Below are 10,909 nucleotides of genomic sequence, written 5' to 3'. Positions count from 1 at the left end.
ATTGTGCTCGTGTGGTCGGATATAGTGGCTCACTAGTTCTGGAGGTATGCACAGTTGGGTGACAGGGCACGTTTTTTAAAAAACTACCACAGGGTTTTTGATGGTGCGGTGCATATGGGCGGAGCAGTGGTGCGGCACTGGGTTTTGGAGTCTCTATCTGGTGAGTTGTGAGGTTCAATGGAGTTCATTTGAGCCCATTTGGTATTGCCATCGAGATATTGGCGTACTTGGGAGGCCATAGTGAAGGCCCTGGTTGATCTTTGGTGGCGGGACTCGCACTTACAAGGTATCATACAAGCTCCCTGTGGCAGAAAGGAGGGGATATTTGAAGTCGGTGGATTGCACAAAAAGCGGAGGGTAACCCAGTGCAGGAACGGGTTAACCCTGGTGGTGCAGTGGTATACTTGGTTAAGGTGGGTCACTGTTGTGCTGAGTCTCAGCAGAATATGTTAATTTGGGTCCCTGCTTGGCTGGGTTCCAGCGGGACATTGCTTGGGCCACACTCGGCTGGATGTCCTTGAACCGGTGTGGTGCGGCTGAGAGCACGTGGTGGAGCTGGTGTTGCAATCATGTACAACCGGACTCTTCACTTACCCCCCCCTTTGCTGGTGGTTTTATGGAGTTATTACTATGTTTATGGATGATATGTTACTGATTGTTTGTTGTTAATAAACGGGGCTGTTGTGGCCTTTTACATCCAATGTCACACAGTCTTTGTGTCTTATTTTAGTTTACGAAATTGGAAAAGGTGTTTTTTTGGGCTAGGGTTAGTATAGCAATGCAAAGCCGTCAGTTAGTCTTTCCTAAGTCATATATCCATGTTCTGTCTTACCTGGTGGCTGAAATAGGAAATGGGCCATTGGTTGACATGATGTCTAGAAGGTCTCCTCTGCTGAGATATTCCATGACGTAGAATAAGTAGTCCTGTGATAAAGCAGGGGAGATAATAGGTGTTACTGGTATAGTCTAGATATGGGTCACTGGTGGTAATGTTATAATACATGTAATACTATGGTAATGTCCTAGAAGAACATTTCATGGCCATATGGACAGGCATTCATAGAATATATAGAAATCTCAGAGCTGTTAGATTGTGAGCCTTTCACATAGCTACATAGGTTGAAAAAAGACCTTGCTTCATGTAGTTCAAACTTCCTCCACCAATTATACATTTTGTAACTAAATCATTTATAACCGACAATGTTGTGTGCACTAAGGAAATCATCGAGTCCAGATATAAAAGTTGTGATAGTGTCAGCCATTGCTACCTCTTGTGGTTGGGCATTGCAGTGTGAATGCTCTAACTGTAAAGAACCCTTTCCTATTTAGCTGCCGTAATTACCTTTCTTCCACTCACAGAGAGTGCCCCTAGTCCTTAGTAATGTCTTTGGAAGGAATAAGTCATGTTCCAGTCTTTTGTATTCATACATATAAATGAGATCTCCTGTGAGAAGTCTTATTTTATAAGATATAAAATCCAACTTTTCCACCTCTCATCATATGGGAGTCGTCCATTCCTTGCAATAATCTAGTTGCTGCCTTTGAACAGACTCTAACTTCTGAACATCATTTTTAAAATGTGGAGCCCAAAAGTGAATCCCATATTCCAGATGTGGCCTTACAAGTGATATATATAGGGGTAACTATAGAGGGGTACGTATAGGAGTACTTATGGAGGGATTACCTGGGACTGGAAGGTGGCAAAAGCTCGAGTAATGAATGGACTCTTCCTAGTCATCTCCAGGACCTGTCGTTCTATCAGGATCTCGTCTCTTGATATATTAAGTAGGAGCCTCTTCTTCACCATCTTCACTGCCACTTGTTGTTGGGAAGCCTTATGTGTGGCCAACATGACCTGGAGGATACAAAGCATTAGAACTGGAGGAAAGGCCCGTCCTGCCATGAGACGTGACGAGAAGATGTGAAGCAGTGATGTTCCTAGGGTCATATTACTACTCCACATCACACATGAGGAAGACGTCACCACAATTCCTAATACTTACTTTACCAAATCCGCCCTCTCCAAGGATTTTATGGAAGGTGAAGCTCTCCAGTCCAGTCACAATGATGGGAGATTCAGCCGGGGTTGTCCCTGATGGAGAGAGGAGAAATAAGATGTATTATTCCTGTATAATTCTAATGTGGCCTCCTATAGCAATTACAACATGGGGTAGAACAATATTAGAAGGTATCAAAGAGAAAAGGCACAAAAATCATTATAGGTGGGGTATTCTAAAGGTTCATAATCCCATCAATTACTACATTGGGGCTATTGACTCTCGGGGTCTTATTTCTGTACTCACCTGACAGCTGCTCAGTGTCAGCTTTGGGGGACCCACTGGATCCATCATCAGCTTTGTCCCCCATCGCTTCTCTCCTTTTCCTCTTGCTCTCGATACTCTCTTGTATCGGGCTTCCAGGTCTTTTTGCAGCCTTGATAAGGCTTTGGTTGGTGCCATCTTTTTCATCCTCTGATGTTTCCGTTCTCCTTTTTTTTGGCACCTCATCTATGCTTTCTCCCTTTCTCTTCCTCAAACTCTCCATATTCAGCTCAGGTTCAGCTTTGGGGGAGACGCTGGATTCATCATCAGCTTTGTCCCCCATCGCTTGTCCCCTTTTCCTCTTGCTCTCGATACTCTGCTGTATCGGGCTTCCAGGTCTCTTTGGAGCCTTGATAAGGTTTTGGTTGGTGCCATCTTTATCACCCTCTGATGTTTCTATTTTCCTTTTTTTTGGCACCTCATCTCTGCTCTCTCTCTTTCTCTTACTTAAACTCTCCATATTCAGCTCCATAGATGAAATTCTGGGCTGAGGAAGGTCCTGTCCACTCTGGAGCGCTCTCGGATGGCTCCTGGAACTACTCCTCTAACAGGCCTTCTATTATTCCGTATTATATTTTATATAACACTAAAATTTGCTAAGCGCAAGTAAAAATCGCCTTCACCCACTAAGTGATGAAAACAAATGGACGATATTCAGGCTGCAGCGATATTCTGATGACTGTTCTATGACATCACAAAGGGATCACATTCTATAGGTCACATGACATCACAAAGGGACCAAAGTCAAAGGTCAAGTGACATCACCGACAGACCAGTGACATCGTCTGTCACTACAAGTGAACTTGCAGTAGAATATCTGTGTCTTCCTCCAGCTTTTCCCTCTTTCCATAGAAGCATATGAGCACCAACTGTCATCTCCTAGCTCAGTAATGTCAAAATCTGTACACAATAGGACTCAAAGTCATCAAGGAGTTTTTGACAGAGTTTTGATGTTAAAATTCTTAAAATGTCACAAATGTTTTATGTAACTTTTAGTTCCACAAATGTTTTGTGTTTTTTCCAAGTAGGAGGAATGTGGACAGAGCTTGGGCAGAGCGGTGCATGCTCATGGCTGCCCGACAAATTCATCAGAATTTACGTGAAAAAAGTGGCAATTTTGTTTTTGCTATAAATGTACTCCAGTCACTGACTGGAGTATATTCCTGGCAGCACACATAGCAGTCGTAAGGGACGGCAAATTCAATGAAAGGTGCACGCCTCTTATTGAATTTCCTGCATCTTGCTTCCGCGCACCGTGGGCCACTAAGTGTAAATTATATCTGTGAATTGAGAGTGAAAGATCAGTCCACGAGGAGAAGGAAGCAGGTATCTCTGAGATATATTACAAAGTTTCTTATCTTACTTGTACTACTGATTTATGAAAATAATAATAAATTAATAAATAAAATGATGGTGACTCCTTAAGAAATGACAGCTGTGCTGCGATCCCAGTTATTTCATAGTGATTTCCCATAGAGAGTATTACTTATCTCTTCTGAGGGATGACAACAATTGAATGCAGCAGTGGCCGGCTCCCCATTCATACAGCTGATTTCACTGCAGACAGCCAAGGCCACTGGTGGGCACAGACATCAAAGGGTCCTTGTGAAGAACAGTATATGAGACCTTTTCAGTCCAATAACTCATCATAATCCACAATTACACCTGCTTTGGAGGTCAAAATGGGTCCCCTTACATAGGGCGGTGCAGAGAAGAGCAACCAAGGTTATTAAAAGAATGGGTGGAGTGTAATACCAAGATGTGTTATTAAAGTTGGGTTTATTTAGTTTGTAAAAATGAAAGCTTAGGGGCTATCTTATTACAATGTACAAATATATGAGGGGACAATACAGAGATCTCTAATAATCTTTTTACACCTAGGCCTGGGGGGCATCCACTACAGTTATATGAAAGGATATTAATTCATAATCAGGGACACAGATTCTTTACTGTAAGAGCAGTGAGACTATGGAACTCTCTGCCACATAATGTTGTAATGGTTGATTCATTACTAAAATTTAAGAGAGTTCTGGATGCCTTTCTTAAAAAATATAATTTTACTGGTTATGTCCACTTGATTCTGTGAATCTAGTCTGATTGACGTTTGTGGAGTCGGGAGGGAATCTTTTTTCTTTAATGTGGAGCTTACTATCTAGCGCATGTTTTTTTTGTTTTTTTTTTACCTTTCTCTGGATCAACATGTTAGGTTTGATCATTTGTTAAACTCGATAGACTTAAGTCTACCTTTAACCTTAAAGGGGTATTCCCATCTTCAGAATCCTAGCCCAGTATGTAGTAGGTGTAATAATAATAATAATAATATTAGGAAATTGCTCTATGTAGGAATTGTCACGGACGTCTTTCGTTGTTTGGAGACTTGTGACAGGTTTGGGCCCTGAACCAAAACAGACCGGAGGACACCACCCCAGGAATCAATTATGGTGATCTCCAGTAGTACCAAAGAGACAAGGTAAATAATGGAAGAAAGAAAAGTGTACTACAAAAATGGGATCACCACATAAAGATAGAAATACAAAGTACATCTTTATTAGAGCGAAAAAAAACTCATCAAATGAACCAAACATTAAAAACATTTAAAAATTACATGAGTATACAAAAAGTCTAAATGATACAAGTGCATCTCAATAAATTAGAATATGCTCAAAAAAGTAATTTATTTCAGTAATTCAATACAAAAAGAGAAACACATATATTATATAGAGTCATTACACACAGAGAGATCTATTCCTATATATTATATAGTCATTACATACAGAGGGATCTATTCCTATATATTATATAGAGTCATCACACACAGAGGGATCTATTCCTATATGTTATATAGAGTCATCACACACAGAGGGATCTATTCCTAAATATTATATAGACATTACACACAGAGGGATCTATTCCTATATATTATATAGTCATTACACACAGAGAAATCTATTCCTATATATTATACTAGAAGGTGGCCCGATTCTACGCATCGTGTATTCTAGAATCTACGTATTGTGTAGTTCATGTATGATTTTTGTTATATATATATAGATGTTGTTGTGTGTACTTACCAAGTGTTTGTGTAGGGCGCTGTACATGTTCTGGGTGTTGTCTGGGTGTGGCGGGGGGTGAGAGCGGTGTTGTATGTGTGTTGCGTGTGTTGCGTTGTTTGTGGAGCGCTGTGTGTCTATAGCATTGTGTGTGTGTGTGTGTTGCGCGGTTTGTGTGTGTGTGGTGTGTTTTGGGGGGAGGTATGTTTTGTGCAATGTGTGTGTTGTGCGGTATGTGCGTATATTTATGTGTGTCGCGGTGTTTGTGTGTTGGGTGTTGTGTGTGTGCAGCGTTGTCTGTGTGTGTGGGTGTCTGTGTAGGGCGGTGTTTGTGGTTCCCAGTGTGTGTGTGTGTTGTGCAGTGCGCGTGTGTGTGTGTGTGTTGGGGGGAGGTGTGCACCTCCCATCGTGCTCCATCCGCCATGCTGCGCACCCCCCATCGTGCTCCATCCCCCATGCTGCGCACTCCCCATCGTGCTCCATCCGCCATGCTGCGCACTTCCAAACGTGCTCCATCCGCCATGCTGTGCACTCCCAAACGTGGTCCATCCGCCATGCTGCGCACTCCCAAACGTGCTCCATCCGCCATGCTGCACACTCCCCATCGTGCTGCATCCCCCATGCTGCGCACTCCCAAACGTGCTCCATCCGCCATGCTGCGCACTCCCAAACGTGCTCCATCCGCCATGCTGCACACTCCCCATCATGCTCCATCCGCCATGCTGCGCACTCCCAAACGTGCTCCATCCGCCATGCTGCGCACCCCCCATCGTGCTCCATCCGCCATGCTGCGCACTCCCAAACGTGCTCCATCCGCCATGCTGCACACTCCCAAACGTGCTCCATCCGCCATGCTGCGCACTCCCAAACGTGGTCCATCCGCCATGCTGCGCACTCCCAAACGTGCTCCATCCGCCATGCTGCGCACTCCCCAACGTGCTCCATCCGCCATACTGCGCACTCCCAAACGTGCTCCATCCGCCATACTGCGCACTCCCCATCGTGCACCATCCGCCATGCTGCGCACTCCCAAACGTGCTCCATCCGCCATGCTGCGCACTCCCAAACGTGTTCCATCCGCCATTCTGCGCACTCCCAAACGTGCTTCATCCGCCATGCTGCGCACTCCCAAACATGGTCCATCCGCCATGCTGCGCACTCCCAAACGTGGTCCATCCGCCATGCTGCGCACTCCCAAACGTGCTCCATCCGCCATGCTGCGCACTCCCAAACGTGCTCCATCCGCCATGCTGCGCACTCCCAAACGTGCTCCATCCGCCATGCTGCGCACTCCCAAACGTGCTCCATCCCCCATGCTGCGTACTCCCAAACGTGGTCCATCCGCCATGCTGCGCACTCCCAAACGTGCTCCATCCCCCATGCTGCGCACTCCCCATCGTGCTCCATACCCCATGCTGCGCACCTCCCATCGTGCTCCATCCCCCATGCTGCACCAGCATCAGCCTCTCTGCCCGCAGCATCAGCCTCTCTGCCCGCAGCATCAGCCTCTCTGCCCGCAGCATCAGCCTCTCTGCCCGCAGCATCAGCCTCTCTCCTCCCAGCATCAGCCTCTCTCCTCCCAGCATCAGCTTCTCTCCTCCCAGCATCAGCCTTTTCTGTCCCTAGAATCAGCCTCTCTCCTCCCAGCCTACCCCAGCCTCAGCCTCCCCCAGCATCAGCCTCTCTTCTCTCAGCCTCCCCTCCTAGCCTTCCCCAGGATCAGCCTCTCTCCTCCCAGCATCAGCCTCTCTCCTCCCAGCATCAGCCTCTCTCCTCCCAGCATCAGCCTTTTCTGTCCCCGGCATCAGCCTTTCTCCTCCCAGCCTACCCCAGCCTCAGCCTCCCCCAGCATCAGCCTCTCTTCTCTCAGCCTCCCCCTCCCAGCCTTCCCCAGGATCAGCCTCTCTCCTCCCAGTCTCCTCCAGCACGCCGTGCTCCTCTGCCGACACAGATCCGATCGCACACACACACACACACACACACACACACACGATCGCATACACTCACACACACCCGATCGCATACACTCACACACACCCGATCGCATACACTCACGCACACACACATTGACGATATTGCACATACGCGCTCACACTCACAACATCCGGAGATACCACATGCTTCTGGCCATGTGATCCTCCGGCAGGTCCTGGAAGTTCACTCCACAGTATCGCCGCCGAGAAGCAAGCGATATCCCAGGATGTTGTGAGTGTGTGGATGCGATGTTATGTGTGTGTGAGGTGTGTGTGAGAGTGAGTGTGATCTGATGTGTGTGTGTGTGTGTGCGTGTGTGTATGTTCCGCCGCTGCAGGACCTTGATGCGCTGGTAACTATGCTACCATGGTTACCAGCGTATCTCGTCCCCCGCTCGCACGGGAGCCCACACCAGCATACGCCGGCCAGCCCCAGCAATGCGAGGGTATGTGTCGGCTGGGTTGGCGGCGTACGCTGATGTGGGCTCCCGGGGGTACAGTACTCACCTGGGAGTCGTGGCTCCGTGTCAGTCGGTTCGGGGAATGCATGCGGGGGCGGGGCCAGAGCGAGCGTGCATTGCGTGAGGGGGCGGGGCGTGGGCGAGTTGCCTGGGCGAGCGGCCAATCCGTGCGGGGGGGCAGGGCCGTGGCGAGCCCAGCGGCCAATCAGCTTTGTGTCACCGTAAGGATACAATTTTGGAGCAAGACAGACAGACAGACAGACAGACAGAATAAGGCAATTATATATATAGATTAGTGTCATTACACACAGAGGGATTTAATCCTATATATTATATAGTCATTACACACAGAGAGATCTTTTCCTATATATTATATAGTCATCACACACAGAGGTATCTATTTCTATATACAGTTAGGTCCAGAAATATTTGGACAGTGACACAATGTTCGCGAGTTGGGCTCTGCATGCCACCACATTGGATTTGAAATGAAATCTCTACAACAGAATTCAAGTGCAGATTGTAACGTTTAATTTGAAGGTTTGAACAAAAATATCTGATAGAAATTGTAGGAATTGTACACATTTCTTTACAAACACTCCACATTTTAGGAGGTCAAAAGTAATTGGACAAATAAACCAAACCCAAACAAAATATTTTTATTTTCAATATTTTGTTGCGAATCCTTTGGAGGCAATCACTGCCTTATGTCTGGAACCCATGGACATCACCAAACGCTGGGTTTCCTCCTTCTTAATGCTTTGCCAGGCCTTTACAGCCGCAGCCTTCAGGTCTTGCTTGTTTGTGGGTCTTTCCGTCTTAAGTCTGGATTTGAGCAAGTGAAATGCATGCTCAATTGGGTTAAGATCTGGTGATTGACTTGGCCATTGCAGAATGTTCCACTTTTTTGCACTCATGAACTCCTGGGTAGCTTTGGCTGTATGCTTGGGGTCATTGTCCATCTGTACGCGCCGTCCGATCAACTTTGCGGCATTTGGCTGAATCTGGGCTAAAAGTATATCCCGGTACACTTCAGAATTCATCCGGCTACTCTTGTCTGCTGTTATGTCATCAATAAACACAAGTGACCCAGTGCCATGGAAAGCCATGCATGCCCATGCCATCACGTTGCCTCCACCATGTTTTACAGAGGATGTGGTGTGCCTTGGATCATGTGCCGTTCCCTTTCTTCTCCAAACTTTTTTCTTCCCATCATTCTGGTACAGGTTGATCTTTGTCTCATCTGTCCATAGAATACTTTTCCAGAACTGAGCTGGCTTCATGAGGTGTTTTTCAGCAAATTTAACTCTGGCCTGTCTATTTTTGGAATTGATGAATGGTTTGCATCTAGATGTGAACCCTTTGTATTTACTTTCATGGAGTCTTCTCTTTACTGTTGACTTAGAGACAGATACACCTACTTCACTGAGAGTGTTCTGGACTTCAGTTGATGTTGTGAACGGGTTCTTCTTCACCAAAGAAAGTATGCGGCGATCATCCACCACTGTTGTCATCCGTGGACGCCCAGGCCTTTTTGAGTTCCCAAGCTCACCAGTCAATTCTTTTTTTCTCAGAATGTACCCGACTGTTGATTTTGCTACTCCAAGCATGTTTGCTATCTCTCTGATGGATTTTTTTCTTTTTTTCAGCCTCAGGATGTTCTGCTTCACCTCAATTGAGAGTTCCTTAGACCGCATGTTGTCTGGTCACAGCAACAGCTTCCAAATTCAAAACCACACACCTGTAATCAACCCCAGACCTTTTAACTACTTCATTGATTACAGGTTAACGAGGGAGACGCCTTCAGAGTTAATTGCAGCCCTTAGAGTCCCTTGTCCAATTACTTTTGGTCCCTTGAAAAAGAGGAGGCTATGCATTACAGAGCTATGATTCCTAAACCCTTTCTCCGATTTGGATGTGAAAACTCTCATATTGCAGCTGGGAGTGTGCACTTTCAGCCCATATTATATATATAATTGTATTTCTGAACATGTTTTTGTAAACAGCTAAAATAACAAAACTTGTGTCACTGTCCAAATATTTCTGGACCTAACTGTATTATATAGTGTCATTACACACAGAGAGAGCTATTCCTATATATTATATAGTCATTACACTTGGAGTGATCTATTCCAAGTGTTTATTTCTGTTAATGTTGATGATTATGGCTTACAGCCAATAAAAACTCAAGAGTCATTATCTCAGAAAATTAGAATAATTACCACAAAACATCTGCAAATGGTTCCCAAGCGTTTAAAATGGTCCCTTAGTCTTGTTCAGTAGGCTACACAATCATGGGGAAGACTGCTGACTTGACAGATGTCCAGAAGGCAGTCATTGACACACTCTACAAGGAGGGTGAGCCACAAAAGGTCATTGCTAAAGAAGCTGGCTGTACACAGAGTTCTGTATACAAGCATATTAAAGGGAAGGTATTGTTAAAAAAAAAAATTCAATAACTGAAGAATTGTAAAGTATGAAAAAATGTAATGTTTTAATGTTTTGTTGAAATATTATAATTTGTTTTTAATTGAGCAAAATATATATATTTTTTTTAAAGTTTGATATTTTCCACTCCTAAACACTAGGGGGAGCAGCTGCTGAAATCCTACTGCACAACTAGGTCCCATTACAACTGCAGTAAATGTGGGTGAAATCTGCTCTCCTATGTGTGATGTCACCTCCCCCTCCCATTTCGGGTTTCCAAAGGGATAAGGAAGGATGAAGTTTAGGATCACAGTGCGGAGCCATATTGTTAGTGACCGCAAAGTGATCCTAATATGTGTAAAGTGTCACTAAGAATAGCTGGCATAGTGCCCCATTGTATCCCGTGCCCAGGGCCGCCACTAGGAATTTCAGGGCCCCATACTGGCAAAATTTTCACCTCCTCCTAAAGTCTCTTTGCCACTTTTGGAAAAACACATATATATATGTATATATATATATATATATATATATATATATATATATATATATATGTATATATATGAAAAAAAAAACAGATTCACCGGGCACTGCTAATCCTACTGATCCGTCGCTATGCAGTGATCGTAACCAGACCATGGAGTGTACGGGTGCACCATCCAAGAGAGAAGTCCATATAC

The 10,909-nt window shown here is 45.2% G+C and overlaps 1 protein-coding gene across 1 annotated transcript; it reads right to left on the bottom strand.

The window, feature by feature from the left end:
* Positions 1–1,758: 1,758 nt before the first annotated feature.
* On the bottom strand, positions 1,759–2,880 carry LOC142286399 (uncharacterized). The gene is made up of 4 exons (XM_075333358.1): positions 2,304–2,880; positions 2,004–2,092; positions 1,805–1,855; positions 1,759–1,770 (listed from the first exon to the last, which is right to left on the bottom strand). Exons 1-4 carry the CDS (start codon positions 2,791–2,793, stop codon positions 1,759–1,761), a joined length of 642 nt encoding a protein of 213 aa, XP_075189473.1. The 5' UTR covers positions 2,794–2,880.
* Positions 2,881–10,909: the final 8,029 nt, after the last annotated feature.

The sequence above is a fragment of the Anomaloglossus baeobatrachus genome, chromosome 2, assembly GCF_048569485.1.
Source record: "Anomaloglossus baeobatrachus isolate aAnoBae1 chromosome 2, aAnoBae1.hap1, whole genome shotgun sequence".
NCBI lineage: Eukaryota > Metazoa > Chordata > Amphibia > Anura > Aromobatidae > Anomaloglossus > Anomaloglossus baeobatrachus.
This window is presented reverse-complemented; position numbering and strand designations above follow the sequence as displayed.

What these genes read in the sequence shown, in the direction of transcription:
- LOC142286399 (XM_075333358.1), bottom strand. Translation starts at nt 2,793, where the DNA reads ATGGAGCTGAATATGGAGAGTTTAAGTAAGAGAAAGAGAGAGAGCAGA. An exon ending in TGACACTGAGCAGCTGTCAG is followed by an intron (nt 2,093 to 2,303) that starts GTGAGTACAGAA and finishes TCTCTCCATCAG; the next exon opens with GGACAACCCCGGCTGAATCT. An exon ending in GAGAGGGCGGATTTGGTAAA is followed by an intron (nt 1,856 to 2,003) that starts GTAAGTATTAGG and finishes TGTATCCTCCAG; the next exon opens with GTCATGTTGGCCACACATAA.